Below are 27570 nucleotides of genomic sequence, written 5' to 3'. Positions count from 1 at the left end.
TGTTCCTACTGCTGGTTGTACTCTGTTCTTGGAAGTTGGGATGGCAGGACATATCTTTAATCCATTTCTGCCACTCCAATTTCCCCTCTCTCTGCCTTTTGAAAAAGCAGGGTGACATGGGAATGGGAGTAAGAGCAGCAGTGGCAATCGGTGTCACTGCCACCACTAGATAAGGGGAAATGGGGGGAGGAAGAGAGATCAGTGAGACAAGATCAGTAGGAGGGTATGCAATGCTTTGTGTACCCTGGGGATAGATAGTGTAGGGAGATTAGGTTGGGTGGAGTGGGATTGATGGGACAGCAATTTACCACATTGCCTCAGACATCAAGAGAGGGTGCTTGGGCCAGGCCTGATGTATCATTAATCTCCAAGGGACACCATCTGGAACCTGCCCAAGAGGTAGGAGTGGAACCACTGCAAAGCAGTTCCTCCCACTTCCACCCCCCTCAGATGCTCCAGAAGGATACTATGGTTGAAAGTATCGAAAGCCGTTGAGACATCCATAAGGACCAACAGAGTCACACTTTCTCTGTCAATTCCCAATTGGAGATCATCTATCAGGTTGACCTCCACTTCATAGCCTGCCTGAAAGCCCGTCTGAAAAGGGTCTAGATAACCAGTTTTCTCAAAGACTGCCTGAAGCTGGGAGGCCACAACCCTCTCAATTACCTTGCCAAGCCATGGAAGTTTGGAGACAAGTCTATAGTTGCTTAACTCAGAGGGATCCAATGTAGGCTTCTTTAGAAGAGGTCTAATAATTGCGGAGTTGTCCGACATATTATTAGACTCAGACCCCACAATTACTTCAGTGACTCATACGGACCTGTCCAGCGACTCTTCTTATGTGGTTAAGCTGGATCAGTTCTAGTTTGTGACTCCTGTGGATGTGGACAAGCTGCTTGGAACGGTGCGACCTACCACCTGCTCTCCTAACCCTTGCCCAATATGGCTTTACTATCTGGCAAAGGGGTTGTTGTAGAAGGCCTGATAGAGATTATAAATGCTTTTCTGAGGGAGGACAGGATTCTTGCCTTAATCCAGCTTAACCTCATAAGAGGAGTTGCTGGACAGCTCCATATGAGTCACTGAAGTAATTGTGGGGTCTGAGTCAAATTTGGCCCAAATGAAAGAGATTTTGTCCACAATGAACTCATTAAAAAGTCACAGTGGGTAATTGTTGTTTCCAAATTCTGATTCAGGGGAGGAGGGGTACTTACTAACCCTCTCACAACCCTGGATAACTCCATTGGATATGAGCTTGCAGATGCAATATGTGCAGAAAAGAATTGCTTCATTGCCACACGTATCACCTGAGCATAAATCTTAAAATACGCTCTATGTTGTAATATGTCAGATTCAAGTTGAGTCCTTCTCCACTTGAGCTCTAGTCATCTACCTTACTGTTTCAGCCCCTATAGTTCTTCCATATACAAAGGGGCCAATTTTGAAGTGGGCTGGAGAGGACGCTTAGGAGCGATCATGTCTTCTGCCCTAGAAAGTTTGCTGTTCCAGTTATCCACCAGGGTATCAACAGGATCACTGGCAGAGTCAGCACTAAATCCCCCCAAGGATTCTTGGAATCCTTTTGGATTCCAGCCTTCTCAGGTGGTCCATACTAATAGGCTTCACACCCCCTGCGAAGGTGGGACATGATTGTGAGTCCAAGCTTAACCAAATGGTGGACCATCACAGGTGTCCGCAACCATGGAACACCACCCTGATCAGAGTGAAAGACCAGATCAGGTTTGTGACCAGCAACATACATCAGTCCTAAGACCACTTGGGATAGGCCCATAGTTGTCATGGGTGCTATGTATGAACTCATGAGCTGCCCTGGACAATTGGTCCCGAAGTGAACATTTAATCCCCCCCCCCCGACATGTCTGGGGATTCCAACACCAAGCCTGAGACTACCAGCTCAGTTAGGGACTCTTTTGCGCAGCCAACAGAAGTCCCAGTCTACACCAACAGAAGTCCCAGTCTATCTCTGGTTCCAAACATAAGTACACACATTTGATATGGTCAGACACTTCGACAGGGATCCTGGCAAGGGAAATATTATTATAGACCGCAGTCACTCCACATCCCCACCCATGTCCCCTCACTTGCTCCTCAATAGAGTACCCTGGAGGGAGATGCTGGGACCAGACTGGGCCAGAAGCCTCTCCCAACCAAGTCTCTGTGATGCATAGCAGGTCGGCCCCTTCATCCAGAATCAAATTGTGGATGGTTTCTGACCTATTCTGGACTGACCTGGCATTACCAAGGAGCAAGGTGAGGCTCTGTGGGTAGTTGGCACAACTCCCCAAGATCAAAGAGCTGGCAGGATAGTCAGAAGGGGAAACAGCTATTAGATTTCTGATTTTCAGAAACGGCCCCCTGTAATGGCTGACTTGCCAACATTACTTCTTCTATTCGCCACCAATACTGGAATGGCTGCCCAATAATCTGAGGATACGCGTCCTGTCTCCCCATCTCCAGAAAAACCCAGACACATTATAAACCAATATAACCCAGGATTTAAAACAGAAGCAAAATATAAAAATACCCATCCACTCACCACTACCACATATGTAGTTCCTGGGCCTGGAGACGCAGCCCTCACCCTCGTTAATCCCCAAAGTGGCTCCCCCAAAGGGGCAACCCCCTTTGGTGTCAACACTTCAGTAGTGGCCCCTCCGCCGATTATCTCTCATGATTTGGGTAATTGAAATGTTACCAGAGTGGCCTGAGATCCAGCCCCAGGCAAATGGGACAAGACATGCCACCCCAGTAATATAAGAAGAGAGGCAGTCCCATAAAACCAGCATTAAAGAACAATACATCACCCAGATATCTATAATTATTCTTTATTAGCAGGGATACTAGAACAGCAATTAAGAGTAAAATATTACTGCATTTCAAATATGACTGAAATATTCATGTTTTTAGTCTAATTTCCTCAAAGAAAGTAAGCTTATGAGATCACCCAGCATTCTGTGCATGTGACCGTGTGAGTGTCTGCTCCCCACCCCCACTTAACGTCTCAATGCCTAGACCAATATATACCAAATTGGGTACAGTTGTAGGGCCACATAGGGACATCTCAATGGCAAAGTTTGTGATGATGTAATCCACACCAGTTCAAGATGGTGGATGTGTAAACATTTAAGGTGCAAGTGGGCTAAGTTGTGAACTGCCTAACTGAATTGAACCAAATTTGCTACAGCTGTAGGGACACAAAGGGATACTTCAGCTGTGTAGTTTGTAATCATGTCATCCACTCGGATTCAAGATGGTGGATGTGTAAATGTTTGATGTGCAAGTGGGCTAACTTGTGGGCTTGATTTGAACCAAATTTTGGGCAGCTGTAGTGAGTGACACATAGGAATACCTCAACGGCATAGTTTGTGATTATGTCACCCACCCAATTCAAGATGGTGGACACATAAACATTTGAGGCTCAAGTGGGCTAACTTGTTAACCACCTAATCAATTTGAATCAAATTTGCTACTGCTATAGGGACACATAGGAACATTTCATAGTTTATGATGATGTCATCCACCTTGGTTCAAGATGGAAGATGCATAAATGTTTGAGGCACAAGTGGGCTAACTTGTGGACTGCCTAACCAATTTGAACCAAATTTGCTATAGCTGTAGGGACACTTAGGGCATAGTTTCTGATGATGTAATCCACCCCATTCAATTTGGTGGACACGTGACCATTTGAGGTATAACTGGGCTATCATGAGCCACCTAATCAATCTGAACAAACTTGCTACAGGGGTAGGTACACATAGGGAGGCATAGTCTGTGAAGATGTCATCCATCCCATTCAAGATGGTGGATGCATGACCATTTGGAGTATAACTGGGCTAACTTATGAACTACCTAACCAATTTGAACCAAATTTGCTACAGGTGTAAGAACACATAGGAATGGCAGATGAGCATAGTTTGTAATGATGTCATCCACCCTGATTCTAGATGACGGAGCATGAACTGTTGAGGCACAAATCAGCTAACTTGTGGAGTGCCTAACCAATTTGAACCAAATTTGGTATATTTGTAGTGAGGGACACATAGGGACACCTCAACACTGTAGTTTGTGATGATGTCATCCACCCCAATTTAGTGGACGTGTGAACATTTAAGGAGGAAGTGGCTAACTTGTGAAGATGGTAATTATCAATTAAGTTTATAGTGAAAAGAAAGTAGGCAAATTTGTTCTTACTGGAACAACTTGTGAATTGATTCAGATGAGAGAACACAGCTATGACAAAACTGTACCATAGGGAACCATGTTAGATTATGGTATTGTTTTTGCACCTTAGAGATTTCCACTGTGCTTATCTTTCTAGATTCTCTGGGATCCAGAAAGCCATGCCTGCTGACTGGTATTAACAAACTTCATTTACTTCTGACTGAACCTTTCTATCAGCCTATCAATCTATTTATACTTGGGCTATGAAGGATTTTCAGGAAAGATTTCCCAGCGGCCAGATTTATTGCAAGTTAATTTAGTGAGACAGAACATATGTTATATGTCAAGTTAATTTATTGCACAGGGCAGATAAGGTAACCATATTACTTTTTGGTGGCCTATTATAGTCAGCATAGTCCTTGTTCTAATAGTCTCCATAGGTGGCTGAGAAAAATATTGCTAATACTGCCAAATTATCACCTTTATTATTTTTGTCGCTACCATTACAAGTAAGAGAAAATAATTTACTATTTTAGGCTGCACTAGTGTTAGAGGTGTCTTAACACTTTAAAAAGGGGGCCCACAAAAATAGCTTCACTTTTTGTTCAGTTTTCTATTTGAGATCACAGAAGTAGAGACAAGATTTCCTAGACTAGGAACTCTCAAACTTTATCACAGCGAGCTTTCCTAATATGAGGAAAACAGTTCATGCTCCATTTCTCTCCTAGTGTATTAAGAATGGTTAATAGCATTATGTAGCACAAACACTACAATCTTGATGGTATTAGCCTTCACAGGAAGCCTCTGAAGGTTCTTCCTATTGTACAAATGACAAAACGAACCCATGATTTGCCCAAAGCCACACATGATGCTTCTTCCCAGGTCACCTGATTACCAACTTAGTTCTCTGTTTACTGGACCACACATTCCTCACAGAAAAGACCAATTGAAGAAAACAGGGTGGAAACTTGCATAGGATGGATCAAACATACCTCAAAGTTTCCATGTAAAGTTCTCTTTGTCCTTCCCCATAAGGCTTCAATATGGAAGGGGAGCTTTATTCATCACTCTGTTCCTACCCAGCAGGGCTGTCTTCTTTGACTGGCTCTGGGCTTTCCAGTATGACCACCAGCTCACTGATTTTCTCCTCCTCAGCCTGGTCCCTGTCTCATGTAAAAACCTTTCCCGCTAGAGATGTGTGAAACGATTTGGGTACAAAACAATTTGTACCCAAATCTGGCTGATTTGGGTGATTTGTAGACAAAACAAATCAACCCTGTGCTCAACTGCCCAGATTCAGGTACAGAACAAATCACCCGAGATTCAGACCCCAAAAATTTGGAGATTCAGACCTCCATTATGTGGCCAAAGACGGTTGGGTGTAGTGCCCAAATGGGTGGAAGCTACCACCTTAATTTCAAAGAAATTGGGCAAAGGGGTGATTTTTAAAGAATGTTTGAAGTTGGTGAATCTTTTAAGCTTTCCCCCATAGGGAATAATGGGAATTTCAGCAGCCTTAAGCTTCATGTGGGGGGCACCAGGGTGGCCTAGAACAGGTTGTGGTGGGTGGTAGTGCCCAATGGGTGCAATGAAGCTACCACCTGTATTTCAAAGAAATTGGGCAAAGGGGTGGTTTTAAAAAGATTTTTGAAGTTCATGCCTTGTTAAGCTTTTCCCCATAGGGAATAATGAGGATTTCATCAGCGTTAGTTATAACTCCCAGGGGGAGCACCAAGGTGGCCCAGAGCAGGTTGTGGTGGGTGGTAGTGCTGAATGGATGAAAGGAAGCTGCCACCCATATTTTAAAGAAATTGGGCAAAAGGGTATTGGGGGTTTTTTAAGAAGAAGAAATTGAAGTTGGCATGTCTTTGTGGCAGATCCAGGGCAGAAAAGTGGTTTTTGGGGCAGAAGAGTGAGGCAGGTGGTAGTGCCCCAATGGATGCCTGCTACCACCCAGATTTCAAAGAAATTGGTGAAAGGGGTGATTCTTAATTTTTTTCCTGAAGTTTGCGTGTCTTTAAGCTTTTTCCCCGCTGAGATGTTCTGAGAGTTGATTCTCTGGTAGGAAATGAGAGTGATTTGATTCGGTTACAAATTGAATCAAAAAAATTGATTCGTGCATATCCCTACTTCCCACCATGCTGGAGCTCCGTGAGAACGCACCCCATCCTTGCTCCCTCAATCATTCCCTGACTCACTGCCACCTGCATTCTAATTAGTTGCATGGGCAGCTATTCTTGCATGACCGACATACTATCTGGCATGGTTTCCAGCTTCCCCAGCATTCTTCCCCAGCCCTGCAGTGGAGACTAGGCTGCCCAGAGCTAGGGGTGGAAAGGGGCAGTCACTGAGCTGCTGACTCCAAGTGTAATATTTTGCTACTTTCTAATATGCAAGGTTGTACTTTTGATAGTGACCACACTGCTAGATAAGGTATAAATTCATCCTAATACTAGATGATATATTGGAATTCTGGAGATAATCTTCAGTAATATGCAATAATGTGCCCCAAATACACATTTCATCTCAGCTTCCTATTCTTCCACGGGGTTGGGGGGGACCCAACGGACATTCATCCACGGAACTTATGATGCTTCTGACAGAGCAGGCTAAAAACCTTCAATCTCTCCTGAAGAAGGTATGCCATCTAATCAGGAGATGAAATAGCTTCAGGGCCTTAAAAGCCTACTAGACCCCAATGGAGAAGCATGAACCTGTTGACCCACACCTGGACTAGCAGTTTCCAGCCTCAGTCATAGCTAAGCCTGCCTCTGTACTTACTTTCTGAACCAATTGTCTCAAAACCTATAAAGGTAATCTAATAGGCTGAAAAGAGAGAATGATTTCTGGATTGAAGTGGATATAATTCACCAATATTAAAGATAAAAGGGAGCATCTCATTTGACCTCTCTGGCATAAAACGCAACACAGAATTTCAAGCAGATGCTCCTATCACACTCAGACCTCTAACTTCTAGGTATGTTCCATCTTTATAGTGTGGGGAAAACCAGGATTTAATAGCTGAAAATAAATACAACCTTTTGTTTTGGAAGAAGCAATTTGCAGGAAGACCCATTAAACCTCATCACAAAAGAATTACCATTAAAAAATGACTAGTTATTTTATATATAATACATCATTCATTTTCAGCCAGACATTTTATTAATAAAAACTCCATAAATGGTTGTTAGGGATTCTAAAAATAATGGCCTGATTTTCAGACTCTGTTTTGTACTCAGGGACTGCATCAGTATAAATACCGGCAAAGGTGAGAAATGTGAGCTATTGATGTTTTGGAGCACAGGGTCCATGTCCTATATTCTGTCCTCACCACGGTGCACACAGCCCTTCCATCCTGTGCCCTGTTTCCAAACCACCAAGAATAGCTTCGACTTGGCCTCCTCTGGAATGCTCTGAGGTACAAGGAAGATCTCAGATGTTTATAAGCTTAGTTAGGGTTATGATGCCTTCTGAGACACCGAACCCAAGATTCAGAGGCACAGCTATAACTGAACTAGGGAGGGCAAAGACAAATGTCCCTGGGCCCCTGCGGTATGGATATTGACAGCTGAGCAACAGTCCATTCTTTACTTTCACGCTCCCACCTCCTCAATTCACCAGCACTGGGTCCTGGCCTCAAGTGAGACAAGTTCTTTCCAGGAGAAGATGGGTGGTGGTGGTCAGGAAGCATCCCCTCCTCACCACCAACTGCCTGACTAGTGCTCAGGTTCAGCCCATCCCTCCTTCAGCCTAACAGGCTCAATAGTGAAGGAAATGTCATTAAGCATCAGCCAGCCAGTCATGAGGAGTGTATTCCTAAATCCTGTGGCAAAATCTGGGACTCAGTTTTCCATAGAAAACTTTGAGAGAGAGAGAGAGAGAGAGAGAGAGAGGGGGGGGGGGAGAGAGAGAGAGAGAGCGTGTTTGAGAAAAGATGTGACTGACTGGGCAAATAAGAAAAATAAACGCATTGCTGATATTGTATGAATCCATGAAGTGATTGCAGTAAGTATATATATTTGAAAATGTTTCTAAGTCAGGGGAATACACGCATGCAAGCGTGTGTATGAAAATGTCTGCATACATGGAGAGTGTGTAATATTCTTTGTGTTGCAGCAAGAGAAAGGCTGTTCCAAGAATGTTTTGTTTTTCTCCATGTCTTTGCAGTTTTTCTAAAGCAACAATATGGGTGGGGGGAAGATGTAGAAGGTAGGGGGTCCATCTTCACTCTTTGTCCCACAGCCCACTCCAACCTTGCAACATCCCTGCTCAGACTCAAGGCACAGCCTGGGAGCTCAAAGGTGGTACCTGTTGCAAAAGAGGAAAGCAGTAGATCATTCATTCATTCAAAAAGGGAGGCCTCAAGCCTTGAAGTGAGATATGAACTGATCTCCAGGAAGCTTTTCACACGGGGCTTTTGAAGCATCTTCTCCAGAATGGAGGGGGTGCATTCACATATCAGCTAGATTTACCCCCAAGTCCCTGTGAGTGATCAGGGAGCAGTTCACACAATATGGGGTTTTTACAGTGCGTTAGAAAGCAGCCCGTTTTATATCCAGGGTTAAAAAAAATCCACTATTTGCAGCTTTTGGGGGGACAACTTTGAGTTCGCAGTAAAGCCTCCCTTTAAACTGCTCCCTGATCAAACCTGCTGTGTGTAAAAGTCCCAGGGTAGGAATGTTGCTATCTTTCCCAAGTGTTTCCAGAATGTATTGATTATGCTTTTGTTGGTGTCTGCTTCACAGTTCTTCTTTTCCACAGGAAAAAAAAAAGAGGATGAAAGGTTACTGAGAGACTGCAAAAACATGCTGGAAATATTGGATGGTTTATTTATATTATTATTTATTTTAAAATATGTATATTTTGCCCTTCTTGCTGAGATAATACTCCTGTGTATAAATACTCCTGTGCTTTCAGTATAAAGTTTAGTGTGGAGAAAAATGCTCTACTCTGAAATGGAGGAGAAGTAGGCCCCATAATAGCTTGCCCCCTTGCTTTTGTCTCCTGGTTTTGACGCAGATTCCTTTCCCCCGAGTCTTTGAGGAGGAGGCTTAAACTCTGAAACTTTGGTCAAGTCCCCAAAGCTGGTAATTCTTCCATAAGAAAGACAGTGGTGCCAGCCACAAACCCAGAGCACTGAAAGCTTTCTGTGTAAAGTGTAGGACCTTCTCCCAGGCTGACCTCACCCCTGAATTAGACAACACTTTGAGCACAATGGTAATGAATCAGATTTGTTTCTTGTGGTTAAATCAAGTAAAGTGAAGAGATGGAGAGCAAACTAGACTGCAATTGACCCCAAGGTTCATGGCTAAAATAGAATTTGAACCCAGGTCTTTCCCCGTCCAACATTCTATCTATTACATCATACTGACTGTGAGGTACACATATTTTATAATTTGGAGGGGGGAAACCACAACCACCCAGCTATCCTCATGAACAAGCCCCTACCCCACCCCCATGCAGCAACACTAAGCCTGCCCTACGTTATGTGAGTATCAGACCCTTGCTAGAAGTGGGCAGTCTAATACAGTCAGAGATAGAAGCATTATCTCACTCCAAGGACTGAAGACAGCTCATTTTGCCTTCATAATGTGAATAAGCTAAAGTTATTAAACAGTATTTTTTTCCATTTCACAGAATGACACTTCCTATATAACTCCATCAGTACCAACTGCCTGACAGATTTGCCTGTAAAACTATAGGAGTTTCCAATTAATTCAGACTAAATTAATTTGTTTCTGCCATTATTGAAATGTAAAAATCAAATCAAGTATTGCACATGGTGCCAACTGCTGGCACAGAACATAAGCACGTGGAACCTATCAGCATGCATATATCCTTGTAGATAAGTAGGATGCCAGGACCTTCGAAGATTAATAATCCCCTTGTTTCTTCTCTCTAGGAGAGCAGGAAAATACAACTTCATATTTGAACAGTACTATTCTCACTGCTGATTATATGTCTAAATGAGATGGCTGAAGGATAATGAGATCTTAAGGCAAGACTAACTTATGGTTAACTTCTTGGTAGAGTTCCACCAGTAAAGATGATTTGAAGTCACACTCTTACCAACAAAGGATAACTCAGCATAACTCCTTTTTGAACAAGAAAGCCTTAACCTGATGCCAAAAAGACAACAGTGAATTATCCCTACATGCCTTTGGTAAGTTGGGCTCGTGTCAAAAGAATGAAAATCTATCTTAAAAAATACTCATCTCCCCCACGGTTCATAGGCTCATCCACACGCTCCACTTTGGGCCTCATGCATGTATAGTATGTGGTCTACCACTGAACTATGGACTCTCCTAAAGGTCAACAAGAAGCAGAGTTGCTGATGAGAGATGCAGAGAAACACTGCACAGCCCATGCAACCTAGTAACCAATACTTTGAATTCCCACAAACATATTTTTCTCCTACGCAAGGGTGCCTTTTCTCTTGCCCCCAAATTTAAGTGAGGAGTTGCTCCTCAAGCTTTCCCTCTCTCTGCAATTCTAGTCCTATGAATTAGGTCGAGAAGGTTACCAAAAAAACCCCCTGGATTTGTTTCAAATACCTGAAAAACTATACTTTTAAAACACAGTTCAGGTTTTGTAAGTACAAACATAACACAGCAATTATTATTTATTCTGGTTATCCTGATTATTGTGCAAGACAGTTATCAGTATGACTATATAAATATAGGGACCATAGGGAAGATTGTTGTGAGGAAAAATGCATTACCATTGTAATATACCTAGTCTTTAGCATATTATGTTCAGGCCTGCCTCCTCGGCGCGGTGGCCATTTTGGAGGCTGCTGCGCCTGCGCAATTGGCCTCTGAGACGCCTGGCATGACCCAGGCCTCTCAGAGGCCCATTGCACAGATGCAGTGGTGGACCCCCCACCACCACCCGCCGCCTCCAACAACTCCCCCAGAGGGGTTAAGTCACATTAAAAAATTTTTTTTTGAGTTAAAAAAAAAAAGTTTGCGAATCTCTGAACAGTCGGGGGGGTTCGGTCTGGGGTCGGACGAAACAGGGGTGGTTTGGTTTGACCTTGGACCATCAAACCAGACCAGCTTGATGTCGAACCTATTCGACATTGAGCCGGTTTGCACATCCTTAGAAGCAAGCAAGCAAGCAAGCAAGTCAAGTCAAGTTTTATTTATGGTCCTAGACCAAACAATCCATAGATGCAAAAGGCAAAACAAATTTATAAAAACTCTATAGGTTCTCATTATATATCTTAAGAGCAATGTAACAAAATTTGGCTACGGAGTTAAAATTTAAAACGTCCTCATCAGAGAGTAAAAATTTAACAAGTTGTTCAGCAGATTGGTCCGGCTATTTACAAACCAGAGGTAAAATTAAGTGCTCCCTCGATTGCCTATGTATTTTACAGGATAATAGAATATGCTCAATGGATTCTATTTCCCCACTGCCGCATCTACAGTAGCGTTCTTCCAGGGGAACACCATTGTATCTCCCAGCTAATAATGCAGAGGGAAAAGAATTTGTTCTTACCCTTGTAAATGCCCACCGGAATTTGCTGAGTGTAATATGGGATAAATAGTTTGCTGGTGAAAGATCCCATCTAGTTCTTACTCGTTTGTAGAATTCTGTTAAAGAGGCCCAGTTATTTTGCAATTCAATATCTGTCAAACGCTGTTTTACTATTCTTTTAGCATTTGCCAAGTCTAACTCCAGCAATTGTTCAGGGTCTATTCCTAGAGCAACGAGCTTTTTACTAACTACAGTGCACCACTGCGGTTGTGGAATTAACGATAAAAACTGAGGAATTAGGCCCACCGGACATAGGTGGACTCTCAACCAAAAATAAATGATTAAAAGCCAGGCACGAGATTCGATCTTTATGAGGCTGGCCTCCATGCGCAGTATTACATTTGAGGTGCAACTTGTAGTCCCAAAGATAGCTCTCAAAAAGCCAGATTGAACCCTTTCTAGCGTGTCAAAGTTTGCAAAAGGTCCCAGTTGAATCCCGTATAGGAGCTGAGGGATAACCTTTGCTGAATACAGTTTTAAAGCCGCAAGAATGAAGCCTGCTCCCTGTGTTCTGAAAAATCTGTTAATTGCCACCACACTGCGTTTTGCTGAGTCAGCTACCATTCTCATGTGTGCCGCTTTCCCAGCGTTTTGTTGAAAAACCACCCCAAGATATTTTATTTGATTAACCTGTTCTAATTTATGTCCATCCAAGGTCCATGTGAATTTCCTTGGTTTATTTTTAAAGCACATAATTTTAGATTTGTTATGGTTGATCTTCAAGTGTTCCTCTTGGCAATATGATGTTAGAACATCTAAAGCTCTTTTGAGCCCGACCCTGGTTTGGGATAAAATGACTGCGTCATCCGCATATATCAGGATCGGGATCTTTTTGTTGGCTAATTTAGGTGTGTGGATATCAACATTTTGCAGCCGTTTAATCAGGTTGTTGATATAAAGATTAAATAAGTAAGGGGCCAGCACACACCCTTGCCGCACACCTTTCTCAGTTGGAATTGGATTGGTGCAATTGCCGGCAGTGTCTAAACGTACTCTTAAAGAGGAGTTCTCATGGAGCTTAATGAGCAATAATAGAAACCTTTGATCTATGGATGTACTAGCTAATTTGGTCCATAGTAAACTCCTTGAGATTGAGTCAAAGGCCATTTTAAGGTCCACAAAAGCGGCAAACAGGGGTCTTTTATGGACCCTAACTTGTTTATCCACAAGTTGTTGTAGAATTAAGCAATGGTCCATAACCGATCTATTAGGTCTAAAACCTGCTTGCTCATCGTGGATTATATGCTCCTGCTCCATCCAAGAGCAAAGTTTTACACACAGATGTTTGGCATACAATTTACCTATTATACTCAAAAGGCTAATTGGCCTATAGTTAAAGGGATTCTCCCTATTGCCTCTTTTATAGATCGGGAGCACCATGGCTGAGCTCCACTCCTGAGGGAGTTGTGCAGTTTGATCTATATAGGTGAACAAGAGAGCCAATGCTGGGGCCCACCAGTCTGTATGTGTCTTTAATAGTTCTGGAGGGATGTAATCGTCCCCGGGTGCTTTTCCACCCTTCAGCTGCATAATTAGTTGTTCCACCTCATAGGTGGAGACCGTAGGCCAGGAAGGTAAAGTATCTATATGTAGGTCAATCTGGGGTTTGAATGTGTGGTTGCTGTAAAGTTCCCGAAAGTGTGACTCCCATAATTCAGGGGTAATTGGACAGACCTGTTCAGAGTACACCTTGTTTTGGGATAAATAAATCAGCCTCCAAAAATTTGTTGAATCATTTTTCCTAGCTGCTTCTATCAGGGATAGCCAATCCTTTTGAGTAGCAATCGTTTTCTTGGTTCTAAGAAGAGCTTTATACTCCTTTTTCTTTTTTAGACAGTTCTGAATGTATGTGTGTAGATGGGTAAAGAATAGCATATTTCGAAAGCATGACAAGGTGCTTTTTTGTCCTTATGCATTCCTGGTCAAACCACTTTTTGGAGTGGCCAGTTTTCTTTTTAGGTTTGGCATGATGATCTTTAATTAGTAGAGATTTAATTGATCTTGTGAGAACCTCATACTTCTCAAGAATATGGGCATTTTGGTCTCTTTTGGTCAATGCATCCAAAAGCCCTTCCTTAAGCGATTCTCCATTCTTCGAGTTAAACCATTTGGAGAAAACTTGATTAATTCGGGGATTCCATTTGATTCTGGGAGTCCCATCAATAGCCTGTTGTGTAAAAGCCATAACTTTAGAACTCGTGTCTTGCTTCATGAAAGTGTAAATTAGTACTAAAGGGTAATGATCACTTTCTGGCCTTGCTTTGATACTAAATCTAACTATTGCTTCAAATACGTCTCTAGAAACTAATACATAGTCGATAGTAGATCGATCAGTGCCGTGTTGGAAGGTATATTTTCCTGGGCAATCCCCAGATGCAGTACCATTCAGAATTAATAGGTCCAGTTTGTTAGCCATTCGGGCTAAACATAGCCCCGCAAAATTGCACGTGGTGTCTAGAGAAACACGATTAGATAAACCAAGTTCTAACTCATCCAATGGGGGCCACAAAGAAAAGCTTCCATAAAGTGAAACATCATTGTGACCCAGTCGCGCGTTGCAATCTCCAGCTATAATCAGAGGTGTATTAGGGTATTCATCTATAAGCTTAAGGATGCATTGTTCAATTTCTCCCCAAAGCGCCTCCGTCTGTGAGATGCAACTCTGCGTTGGGACATATAAGTTTACACACAGAATGCTGGTTTTATGATCGGAGACCAGTACAGCCAAAGCCCACTCCCCAGGACAAGATGACTTCACCACCTGCACATTAAAGTGTGAGGTAATAAATATACTGAGGCCTCCCAATGGTCTACTAGCCTTCTTACTAGCCAGGGCTGGCCTCGTGTAGGAAATATAGTTTTTAGCAAGCAAATAAATAAATCAACAAGAAAACAGGGGAAAGCAGGGTGGAGGACAGGGTAAGTTGTTTAGGGCTAATCTTTTCTAAGGTTTGATTTCTGGCAGGCTAGGGGTTTGTTTTTGACAGGGCAGGTTCAGTTTCAGTTGTGCCTAGAGAGACAGTGGGTGGGGATTAACTGCAGCTGAGTCACACAGCTTGTGGGAGGGGACACATTCCTGAGGCAGTTCAGTTTGGAAGCAGCTCTTGAGAACACAAGGCACAGACGAGGAGAGATTTCCCACCGAGAACTTTGCGAACAGGAGTTTGCTTACAGATATCAAAGGAGGTTTGTGGCACATTTAGTGGGGAGGTGTTCACGAGGGACACAAGCAGCCCCCCTTTATCATAAAAGAGACACACAGCATGAGGAGAAGGTGAGTACTACCCCACTTTTGTAATTTTCTTCGAGGACAGAGCTTAAAACCTTTAATTAGCTGACAACTGCAGCTGAGACCTAGCTTTCAAGTAAACAAGCACTATAAAACCAGTTATGAACGTAGAATGCCAGCAGGGGACGGGCTGCTTCCCAGTGTATTGCACAGAGTGTTACATGTATGACTATCTGCTTGAAGGACAGAAGTCATGGGTGTGCACTCAGTGCAAAGAGCTCCTGGTTCTCAGGGAACAAGTTTGTTCCCTCAAACCCAAGGTGGCTGACCTGGAGAACCTCGGGGAGTCAGAGACATATGTGGATGAGACCCTCAGGAATATGATGGAGGCATCCCACTTCCAGGCTGACAGATTCATTCTCATGGAGAATTAAGGTTTCAGGGAAGGAGGACATCAGTCTGAGGAAGAGGGGAATGCTCACTTAGAAGGGAACCCTTCATTGGGTGATGCACCCTTATCATCTCACACGGAGGATACTCTTCTGGGGGCTGGGGGTCTCCTAGTAGTGGGTGATTTGATTGTTAGGGGCATAGAGGGATGGGTGTAGACCACATGTGTAGACCACATGGTGACGTCTGTCTGGTGCGAAGGTTGTGGATGTCATACGGTGCTGGGGAAGAGTCAGCTCTTGTGGTGCACATCATCACCAAGATGCTGGGAATGCCATTGGGAGCACCTGGAAGCCATATTTAGGCTGCTAGGTAGCATATTGAATTCCAGGGCTCCCTGGGTAGCATTCTCTGAAGTGCTACCTGTTCCACATGCAGGGCCAGTGAGACAGGAGGAACTGAGGGGGTCTCAATGCATGGATGAGACTGTGGTGCCAGAAGGAGGGGTTTAGATTTGTTAGGCACTGGGATACATTTTGGGGCAACCAAAGCCTGTACAAAAGGGACGGGCTCTACTTGAACAAAGATGGAACCAGACTGCTGGCACTTAAAATAAAAAAGGTCGCAGAACAGCTTTTCTAATGATGGCTAGTGGGACTGCTGATAGGAACAGCGTGATATCCAGTTTGGCAAGACAAATCCCCTAAGGTGCGAGGCTGCTAATATTTCAGATAAACCAGAAGGGGACAGAGCAGAACCAGGAGTAGAGCAGACAGAAACACATGACAGCTGGTCGAAAAGGTAAAATGACAGTAGGGGAGATAGCACATGCCAATGCCAGGTAAGAGACTCAGTATATAGTTGTTTATATACCAATGCCAAAAGCTTCCAAGCCAAGATGGGCAAGCTGGAGTGCTTGGTTGCTAATGAAAACAATTATGCCCACTATGAAAACACAGACATAGTGGGCATAATGGAAACCTGGCGGAATGGTGAGAACCAGTCAGACACTCTTATTCCTGGATACAAACTCTATAGAAAAGGCAGGGAGAAGTAGACTGAGGGTTGAGTAGCATTGTACATTAAAGAAGGGATAGAATCCAACAAGCTAGAAAACCTCACAGTCCTTGAAAGTATGCGGACTGAAAGGAAAGGAAATGTGTTACTGGAGACGTGCTATCGCCCTCCAGATTAAAACGCTGAGAGTAACCTGGAGTTAGAGAAGCAAATCAAAGAGATGGCAAAGAGAGACAGAGCTGTAATAATGGGTGACTTTAATTACCCTCACATAGACTGGGCATATTCACATGTGGGTATTTTTAGATAAGATTTCTAGACATGCTAAATGACTGTGCCTTAGAAGAATTGGTCGTGGAACCAACCAGAGAGAAGGTGACATTGGACTTAATCCTGAGTTGTTCCCAGGACCTGGTGCAAGGTGTCAGAGTTGTAGAACCACTGGTGAACAGTGACCATTGTGTGATCCAATTCAGCTTATATGCAAGTGGAGCATTGCCAAGGAAGTGTGAGCCGGCTTGCGTCAAGCCAGGCTTGCTATCAAGCTATCCCGGTTTAGGAGGTCCAAATTTGAACCAGACCAGTTCCCCCAAGGTGGGTGCCGATCCAAGTTTGAAGCAGATCCCCCCTGGTTTGAAAAACTGGCTCACGGGCCATCTTGGGGGGTATACTTTAAAGGGGGATCCAGCTAGGGTTCTTCTTTACAAGTAAAGGGGGATTCCCTATCCCTAGCCTAAGGAAGAGGGGGTGGCAAAAGGGGAATATTTACCTTTAGTTTCCCAACAGTGGAGGTGGCAGTGGTGACAGTGACATTGGAGGCAGCAGTGGAGGCTCCTCCAACCCCTCCCAGAGACCTCCCAAATGACAGGCTGGGTTGGCTGCATAAGATATTGCTGCCACTGCTGCAAGGATAGGGGTGGGATGCCACAGGCCTGCTGATAAGCGCCTCCTATTTTACTTTTAAGGGTGCCTTTCACTCGCTGCTCCCCCTCCACCATTTACAAAAATATTTTTGACTTCAGAAGCAAAGGGGAATCCTCATCAGAATCACCTTTACAGCTTTTTCTAACCAGCGAACTGGTCCATGTTTGCTGAGTAGTTTGGCACACCCCTAAAATTCTGCTGACATGGTCACTGTATCTTTAGGAGGACATTGTAGAACTGGAGAAGGGGCAGAAGAGGGCAACCAAGATTATTTGGGGCCTGCAGCACCTTCCTTATGAGGCAAAGCAACAGCACCTGGGGCTTTTTAGTTTGGAAAAGAGGCAACTATGGGGAGGCATGGTAGAGGTGTATAAAATTATGCATGGAGAGAGAGAGAGAGAGAGAGAGAGAGAGAGAGAGAGAGAGAGATGTTTTCCCCTCTCTCACCACACTAGAACCAGGAGTCATCCTATGAAATCAAAGGCCAGGAAATTTAGGACCAACATTCACACAGTGTATAATTAATTTCTGCAGTTCTCTGCCATGGGATGTGTTGAAGGTCACTGGCTTGTATGGATTTAAAAGAGGCTTAGACAAATTCATGGAGGACAAGTCTATCAATGGCTCCTAGTCTGGTGGCTATAGGCCACCTCCTGCCTCAGAGGCAAAATGCCTCTAAATACCAATTGCAGGGGAGCAACATCAAGAGAGAGGGCATGCCCTCACCTCTTGCCTGTGGGCTTCTCAGAGCCATATGGTGGGCCACTGTTTGAAACAGGATGCTGGACTAGATAGGCCTTGGCCTGATCAAGGAGCGCTGTTCTTAGTATATTGCTGATGAATGAACTGAATGTCTGAATGAAGCTAATAACATATCCAATGGCAAAGAACAGTGTGCAACTTGTAACAGCAGGCACTCAAAGCAACAAACAGACCCAGGAAGGTGCACTTGGTGATGTGTTCATTGTCAACAGGCTACCACCACTACCACCATGCACAAGCACTACAGCAATTGCAGAGTCTCAATTACATGAGCAAATATGCCTGACTAAATAATTTAACTTAATCTCTGACAGAAAAAGTGCTCCCCCACGGCCTTCATAATGCGTACAGGCCCTGGCAAATTAAAAGTAGTTCAATTATAATCTTTGAGGTTAGCAAGTGCTCAAGAACAAAATGTTTGAGGCAGGAACTTGTGATTTCCAAAATAAGACATATTAAAAAAACCCCACATTTTACGAAGGGAAAATAATGAGACAAAGACTCAGCTTTACCAACTGCTTTGAGATTCCAAGAGTGGAATACAGAGAAGATTTTGTGGAAGGAAAATTTGATGTTCTTTAACTGTAAATGCACTATATAAAGAGAGAATCCAAACAATAAGTGAAGCCTTGCCATTGTTTCATTGTCTTTCCACAAAGTGGCCTTTCTTACTTTTCTGGCAGTCATGGGGGGCACAGCATTATTAGGGGCGAAAGGAGGCATGGTTGCTACTGATTCACATATCCTGCCATGTCTCTCTGGGAAACTATAGTTGAAAAAAGATCTGCAGAATGTCACTGCCATGCTCAGTATATCCCCACCTCTCACAAGGAGCAGCCAATGAATCAGAAAAGGGACAGGAAAATTTTGAATGCGATGATCTGGCTCCTGTCTTTTTCAGCTGCACATTATCAGAGAGATGCTGCAAGAGATGTGGGTCAGGATCACCACAATCCCTCATCATCCCACACATCCCTTATCGTAACATGTAGTTTATCGTTCCTAAACATTAGGAACCATAAACTTACTGAGCTCATGGAAGTCGGCAAAATCACATTTGGCTGCATTATCAAAGCTTTCTCACTCCCCAGATTTTCTGACTAACTGTGGTAGAATTTGTAGCCAGTAGGTCAGATCCAGAGTCCTGTGTGTACACCCACATGTGGTTTGAGCTCCTGCATGGGTAGGCATCTCCATTCACTTTAATGGAATGGGTAGCTCTGTGCACAGAGTTGTCATTCCTACTGAAACAAATGAGGGAGCTCTTCTGAATTGGGGTGGGGGGAACCGCACATGTTTTGTGCACACAGTGGAGAACTCTGCTGCAGTCAGTGTTCATTGCAATGGGATAAATGAGAACACGCAAGCCTAGCTGAGCATAAGGCTACAGTCTAAATATTTTACATGTTCCCTCTCCACTGCCTTTCTGCATAGACCTAATTAAGTCATCAACACCAATCAATCTATTTCACTACACTAAAATATTCTGCAGCCTACTCTCCTTACATATGAATTTGTTTTTCACTCATCTTGTGCTCTTTTATTTTTCTTCAACAGTGTATATGTGTGAAAGAACTGTGATGACCAGAAAACAGGAGAGAAGTCCATTTCAAGGACTTCATTTTTCAGCCTACTCAGCGAGCATGTGGTTTCATTTCAGAGGCCTTTTCAGGCACTTGACATCCATTCATAACCAAACTGTTCTCATTAACTTCGATGGTTTATGCAAGACAGATGTACCAACAGCTTTAATGAAGTGTTTTCCATTCTAATTTAGTCTATGCATAATAAATGAAACTATTTTGAAGAAGCCTATCTTAAAGCTTGCTTGCTGTCCTAACAAATTTGCCGTGTAGTGTGACAAACACGAGAGCCTACAGATATCGGTGACACAGGTGCACCTAGGTAATTCTGGAGCCTGGACCTAAAGGCTTTTGGAGCCACCCACCCATCCTCCACCCCCTGCAGCAGGTTAAGCATCATTTTTTAGCATGTAGCTTCTTGTGGCCACAAACCACACCACCCAAGATAGACTGAAGAGGATTGGGGGGCCCCCAGGGGTGTGGAGGCCCTGGACTTTGGCCCGAAGTCCAGGGGTAAGGGCGCCTCTGTTCAGTTATCTTAATGTAGTCATTCTGGCCACTATATGCCAGTGAGATGACCCAAAGAGACAAGTACTGAAGGGCTGTCTGAAGTGGGGGTACTAGAGGGGCAGCTGCCCAAGACCACATGCTTACAGGGCACACATGCTGCAGGACAGCAATGGAGACTCTTCTGGTTCCAGCAGAGTGAAGACAATATTGATTAAGTCAGAGACAGCCCTGGTGGGATGGCTAAACATTGTCAAGACAGGCTGGCATAGGCTCGAAAACAATACAGCAGTGATTCATCTTGCCCTGGGACTCATAAAAGCTAGAGACAGCCCTGGCTGAAGAGAACCACTCCTCCCTTGGATCTTGGCAAGAGAGACACTGTGTCTGGCCTGCAGAACATACAGCCCATGGGCCAAAGAGGTAAATGCTGTAATTGGGACAGCAAGCGTTTCCACAGACATCAGGCTTGGGTCCCTGCACCTGCCAATCAGAAAAACTCCCACCATCATGGTTACAGCATCTGCACCTTCAGACAAATGTCATGGTAACCGTAAAGAGCATGGGCAGGTGAGTGATGCACTGGGTGGGACTTCCATTGCACTTTGGGATGGATGTACTCATGCACAACATTTTCTTAATAACATGTGAGTAAAGCTAGAAACTCAGCAACAGCTGTGTATGGACAGAGAAATGGCTTCCCTGCATGCAAGGGAAAGGGGAAGAAAATGAGGAATCATTTTACTCACTTACCCCCTTGTTACTACCAGCACTCCCTTGGCCACCCTGTTTTCCTCCTGTTGCTGAGATGGAGTGGCCCATTTCAGGGGGCTGGTTTTGCAGGGTGCTCCATTCCTCAACAGAGATAGGGAGAGAAGGCGGAAGCAGTGAAAGAGCAGTCAGCAAGTAGATTAAGCATTTACTAACTTATTTATTAAATTTGTATAGTGCCCATTACCAAAGACTCTAGGCTATTTACAACATAAAACAAACCAAGAATTTAACTGTTAAAACATAAAACCAGATTAAAATCTATCTATCTATATAATAAACTAAGGTTGTATGTGGCAAGCCCTGCCCACACAATGCTTTACCAATCAGAGGTAACAGAACATAAGCACTGTGGTGATTGGGCAGTGGGGATTCTCTATGCAGATTGGGAAGAGGAGCGGGTAGGGGGCAAGTAAGTGAGTGAGCAGGGAGGGGTGAGCGAATGAGTGGGGAGGGGTGAGCAAGTGAGTGAGCAGGCAGGGAGGGGTGAGCGAGTGGTGGGGAGTGGGCAAGTGAGTGAGCAGGCAGGGAAGGGGTGAGCAAGTGAATGAGTGAGCAGGAAGGGGTGAGCGAGTGAGCAGGGAGGGGACAGGCAAGTGAGCGAATGTCGGGGAGGGGGCGAGTGGTGGGGGGGCAGTGAGCGGTTGGGAGGGGGCAAGTGAGCGATCATGCGGCAGGGAGGGGGCCAGTGTGTGGTGGGGACTGAGTGTGAAAGCGAGCAGGGCATGAGAGAGCGAGTGGCGGGAAGTGGGCGAGTGAACAAGCGAGCAGGGATTGAGAGAGTGAGCGGTAGGGGAGGGCACGGCTGAGATTGGGTGGCTGACACTGAGCAATAAATCAGGGGCTGTGACGGGGGCAAGGAGAGCAACAAAGTACTAGCACACAGATGATCTGTGTTGGTTCAGCTAGCATCCATAAAAACACCAACTAACTAAAAAGCTTGGCTGAAGAGATGTGTCTTTAGCTGTTTCCTAAAAGTCAACAGGGAAGGAGCAGCTCTAATCTCAGCAGGAAGTACATCCCACAGTCCTGGGGTAACCACAGAGAAGGAGTGCCTTTGAGTCACCACCAGATGAGCTGGCAGCACCCTCAGATGAACCTGCCTTGAAGATCTTAATAGATAGTGGGGTTCATAACAAAGAAGCCATTAAGGGCATTATATCAGGTTTCAATTCCCTGATATGCTACTACAGACACATATGCTTCGAAAAGAGAATTGCATTCACAGCAACATGTGCTTTTTAAAAAAGTATCTATCTTGGTCCAAAAACAATGCCATGAGTGTTAGGAACATAGGAAGCTGCCATATACCGAGTCAGACCATTGGTCTATCTAGCTTAGTATTATCTACCCAGACTGGCAGCGGCTTCTCCAAGGTGGCAGGCGGGAATCTCTCTCAGCCCTATCTTGGAGAGGCTGCCAGGGAGGGAACTTGAAACCTTCTGCTCTTCCCAGAGCGGCTCCATCCCCTGAGGGGAATATCTCACAGGGCTCACACTTCTAGTCTCCCTTTTGTATGCAACCAGGGCAGACCCTGCTTAGCCAAGGGGACAAGTCATGCTTGCTACCACAAGACCACCTCTCCTCTCCTGTTGATTTTTCAGTTATCGTTTTAAACTTGTCTTTTTAATGCAGTTGCCATGTAATAGGAATCAAACTAGGTTGTCTGAGGAGCAAAGGATTTGATTTTGCATCTATCCCTTATTGGAGAAGCTTGTTCAATTAGTAGAGCTACAGAGTCCCAGACTGTTACCTCACATTCCTTTCCATACTGTGTATCTTTCAGATAAAATTGATTTATTGTACATTTTCATTCAGCTTCCCCCAGATTAAAGGGATTAGCACTACTGATTTGATCAGGAAACGTCTGCAATCCGAAGAAGTACAGTTATATTAGAACTTTGCTGATTTTTCATTAATGGAGCTATTACAAAACAGACTAGAAAATGATTTCTGGTTCCAAAATGCTATCACACCACATAGGAAGGAACTAAAATAGAAATGAAGCATTCCAAGTGTTAATTTAACTACATATTTTAATGTAGAATCAGAAGTTACTGAAAAATGTTGAGTAATGCTAAGATGGTGATGATGATGATGAAGCCAACAAGTAAATTCAGATGGGCCTTCTGCAGGGCTAGGTTCAATGCTTTCCCATCTGCAATGCTGTATGGGAAGTATTTGAAGCTATTATATGAAGAACGGAAATGCCCCTGTGGAGAGGCGATTGAAACCATGGCCCACATACTTTTGAAGCGCTCAGTATATCAAAACTTGAGATCTCAATTAATCAGCCCACTGTTAAATGATATGAGGGGACAACCTGAGGATCTTCTTGTAGCATATTTTTTAGCAGATAAAGATGCAACTATTTCATATGTTGTAGCTAAATTTTGTTATGTGGTCACCAGATTAAGAACTTCAAAAGAATAGAATACAGCTTTGGGTTCCTTAGTGTTAATTTTAAATTATGCCTATACACTTACGCCTTTCCAATGCCGTGTAATTATTATTAATCAAAAGCTGTTAGCCATTTATGTGTAACTGACTTTCTATTAATATTTTTCCTTTTAACTATGTAAAGATTTTTATTTCTTTTTTGGTCAAAGACCATAAATAAAGTATGATGATGATGATGCCAACAATCCAGACAAAATTTAGTTAACTATTTTAAAATCCTATCTATTTACAATGGGGAAAATTTAAGTATTGTTTCGCTTTTGCTTGCCCATTACGGATGTACACGGAACTGGCTGGCCTGGTTCAGTTGGAGTCCAGACTGGACTCAAACCTTACCAGACCAGTTCAATTCACCACTCCTTAGAAAACCCCCCCCGTTCCGGGCCGGGGGTGGTGGTCCTGCGAAGTTTTTTAAAAAACCTTTATCCCCTTTTGGCTTCCTCTAGATTGCGGGGGGTGGATCCATGAAGATTCCCCCTCCCTGCACCGGCCTCAGTCAGCACCACCGAGGCCTGTTTTAGTGCCTTTTTTGGCACGTTCGAGCCTCCGTATGTTGGCACGGTGGCCATGTTGCCTGCCGCCGCACATGCGCAAATGGCCTCTGTGAGGCCTGGCATGGCCCAGGGCCTTGCAGAGGCCATTTGCGCATGTGGGGTGGCCATTTTAAATTTATTTTTTTAATGACTGCCATGCATGCACAAATGGCCTCTGTGAGGCCCTGGGCCATGCCAGGCCGTTTGGGCATGTATGGTGGTGGGCAACATGGTTGCCACACCAACATAGGGAGGCCCGAATGGGCCAAAAAATGAACTAAAACGGGCTGTGGTGGTGCTAATCGAGGCTGGTGGGGGGGAAGGGGAACCTTCGTGGACCTAGAGGAAGCCCCAGAAGGAGCCCCAGAAGGAGCTAAAGGTAAAAATAATTTTTAAAAAAACAAACTTCGTGAACGCCCTGAACCATCGGGGGGGGGGGTGTTCAACAGGGGTGGTGGTTCTAGCCTGGAACTGTTGAATCGAACTGGTTCGATGTAGAACTGAACCCTCCTTGAACTGTTTGCACACTCCTATTTCCCATTGAAATCATTGCGGCAAAGCTGTACTTTGTCTGGACCATTTCCTATATTTTAAGACTGAGACAAATGAGCTGTCATACTGGAGGTTAAAAGTAGTTAAAACAAAAAAGTAGAACAGCACAGAATGTTTTTGAAAGACCATTGAGTTCACAGAGACACTTTAAGAAGCAGAAAACAACTTGAAATGTTTTACCTTTCCCAAAGTGTTTTCAGTGATAGCCATAAAATGGTCACTGAATCTCATTCCATGCTGTGTACCAAATCTTGCTCCTTTAAAAAAAATCCATCGATGAGTGCATCAAGCATTTTTCTAAGCCTGTCACTCCCAAACGAAATATAAAAGGTCAAGATGTCACAGACATGAGTGATATGGTGCCTTTTTCTTTGGGTGCACTTGCACTTGTGATTAAAGTGATATGTACATTTGTGCCAACTCTTGCTGTCCCAAACCAGAAAACACTCACCCTGATGGGATGTCTGGCAGGGATGAGAGTTGGGAGCATTAGACAAAGGTGGCTTTGCTGATTCCTGGAGAGTAGATCCCAGAAGGTTATGCTGAGGGATTTGTGCTATGCCCTGGGCCTTGGGGATTAATCTCCCCCCTCCATGCTCTTTAACATGTAAATGATGTTTCTGGGTAGTCTTCTGGAGATTTAGGCTATTATGTCATTAGTATGGAGATGATACCATACTCTGGGGAAGCAGTACTATATAATGGCTTGTTTCACATGTAACGCCAAACCAGAGTTAAACGGGGCAGAGGTTGGAACTCCATTATGTTCACAAGCGTGAAACCACAGTTTCACAGCAAAGGTGACCTACTGTTTGCCATACCAATTTCAAAAGTGAACCTTTGGTTTGCACGAAGGTTCACCACCAAGACCTCCAGTTTGGCCACTGAAGCATTATGTCTGACTCCAGACGCCACCATAAACATGGTTTTGCACCAATTTTCAAACCGCAATCATTGAGGTGGCAGCGCGGACCAAACCAGGGACATGGCAACGCTGTGCACTTCTCACTGGCCGCCTCTCAGAGAACCAGCCCCACTCTGCCTGTCATCTATGTAGCTATGGTACTGCCTGGCAACAGAGACATGGCAATGCCCCATCCCGGAGTAATCAGCCTGTCAAGCTGCGCAGTCACTAGAGGGCATTCCCTCTTCCCACACTTTCCCTTGCTTCCCCCACCGGCAAGCAGCAGGGAAAGGGGATGGGATGACCACTAAGTGCTTTGTTCCCCAGAAGGGAGCGACCGTTATGTATGTGCACAAGCACAAATACTCCAGGTGGCAAAATAAGCAGGGCACCCCATAACTGCACAGGGAGATGAAGATTTGGCAGACGCGGGTGCCAGTGTTCAGGTTTAAAAGGCAACCCCAAGCAGGGATTCTTGAGCAGCCAAGTTCTATCTTTTTTCACATTAATGTTGAGGAAGGAGGCCCCAGCCCCTTCCCTTGGTGCTTATTGGTCCCTAGGCTTGCTCATGAGAAGGACTGTTTGTGGGAACTAATTTCAAATTCACGAGGTGATACTCAAGTGCTTGCCACCCATTATCCCACAGACCACTCTCTCATGAGAGTGCCAGGCCATCGAGGCTTGGATGCTCTATGGAGGAAAGCGGCAGGGACAGAAAGCTATCTCAGACTTGATGACTGCCACCAAGTAGCTGTTAAACCTGTCAGCCTGTCCACCCATGTGGGCATGTGCACCCTTGCCCATGCCCAGAAATGGCATGCTGGAGCTGCTGGAAACTGGGGCTCCCCTCTTCCATTAATCCCCACACCAGGAGATCTGCATATGGCACAATGTCAGACCAAGCCTGGGAATTTTGAATGGGTTTAAAGGTCTGTCCCAGAACCCAGTGTCTCTCCCATATGCACACACAGGTAGGCTCTGGCACATGGGGTGTAAAAATCACCTATGGGTGCACACAAGGCTTAATGGAGAAGGGGAGGTTGCAGAGCTCAAGTTCAATTTTTTGCCACTGAGAGTTGGGTGGCCTCCGCTTGCCCCTCTGGAGGGATTAGTTCAACCTGTCAGCATACAGGCCTGAGGCAGACCTGGGGCATACACCCCTTATTCCTCCCCAGTAAACTGCCCCTCTCATGGGAGGGATAACCAACATGAGCAGGTTAACACATCACTGGGAGGAGCCTGTGGCCAATATTCCCTTCCTGGGCAAGGTGCTTCAGCATGTCATTGCTGTCCAGCTCCAGACACTCTTGGAGGAAACGGACCATCGAGATCCATTTCAATCAGGCTTCAGGCCCAGCTTTGGAACAGAAACTGCTTTGGTTGGCCTGTGGGGTGACCTGTGCAGATGGTGGGGGGGAGTGCAAGCCTATTCATTCTCTTGGATCTTTCAGCGGCTTTCGATACCATTGACCATGGTAGCATTTTGGATAGGCTGGCCGAGTTGGGTGTGGGAGGTACTGCTTGGAGGTGGTTCCGCTCCTACCTCGAGGCCTCTTCCCAAAAGGTGGCACTGCGGGGGGGGGAGGCTACTGCTCAGCCCCTTGGCAGTTATGCTTTGGGGTTTCATTCTTTCCCCTATGCTCTTTAACATCTACATGGAACCACTGGGAGAGGTAATCAGGAGATTTGGCTTGAGATGTCATCAATATGCAAATGACACTCAGTTGTATCTCTCTTTTTCATCAGACGCAGGTGAAGCAGTGGCTGTCCTCGATCAGTGCTTGGATGTAATAATGGACTAGATGAGGGTGAAGAAGCTGAGACTCAATCCAGACAACAGAAGTACTGCTGGTCATTGGTTCCTCTGCCCGGGTGAACGAGGTTCAGCCTGTTCTAGATGAGGTTGTACTCCCGCTGAAGGACCAGGTTTGCAGGTTTGCTCATCAACCAACCCACACTGTCACTAGAGGCTCAAGTGGCCTCTGTGGGTTGGAGCACCTTTTATCAGCTTCAGCTGATACGTCAACTGTGACCTTACCTGGACAGAGATAGCTTAGCCACAGTTACTGACACTCTGGTAAGCTCTGGGTTAGATTACTGCAATGTGTTGTATGTGGGGCTGCCTTTGGAAATGGTCCAGAAACTGCAGCTGGTACAAAATAGGGCTGCAAGATTATTAGCTGGTACTGGACATTTTGTTCATATTATGCC

The 27570-nt window shown here is 44.6% G+C and overlaps 1 protein-coding gene and 1 long non-coding RNA gene across 3 annotated transcripts in view; one reads left to right on the top strand and one right to left on the bottom strand.

Moving 5' to 3' along the window:
* Nucleotides 1-19859, top strand: part of LOC128349347 (uncharacterized) — a 152369-nt gene extending 132510 nt beyond the window's left edge. The window contains exons 3-5 of the long non-coding RNA XR_008318767.1: nt 10216-10348; nt 14366-14507; nt 19607-19859. This is a non-coding gene — a long non-coding RNA (uncharacterized LOC128349347). The remainder of the gene's footprint in view (nt 1-10215; nt 10349-14365; nt 14508-19606) is intronic.
* Nucleotides 1-27570, bottom strand: part of NALF1 (NALCN channel auxiliary factor 1) — a 410074-nt gene that overhangs the window by 91285 nt on the left and 291219 nt on the right. For both annotated transcript variants that reach the window (XM_053305432.1, XM_053305433.1), the window contains exon 3: nt 20893-20994. In XM_053305432.1, coding sequence (XP_053161407.1) covers nt 20893-20994 — 102 coding nt within the window. The remainder of the gene's footprint in view (nt 1-20892; nt 20995-27570) is intronic.

This window comes from Hemicordylus capensis, chromosome 3 (assembly GCF_027244095.1).
Source record: "Hemicordylus capensis ecotype Gifberg chromosome 3, rHemCap1.1.pri, whole genome shotgun sequence".
Classification (NCBI taxonomy): domain Eukaryota; kingdom Metazoa; phylum Chordata; class Lepidosauria; order Squamata; family Cordylidae; genus Hemicordylus; species Hemicordylus capensis.
Note: the sequence above shows the minus strand (reverse complement) of the source record. Positions and strands in the feature narration are given on the sequence as shown.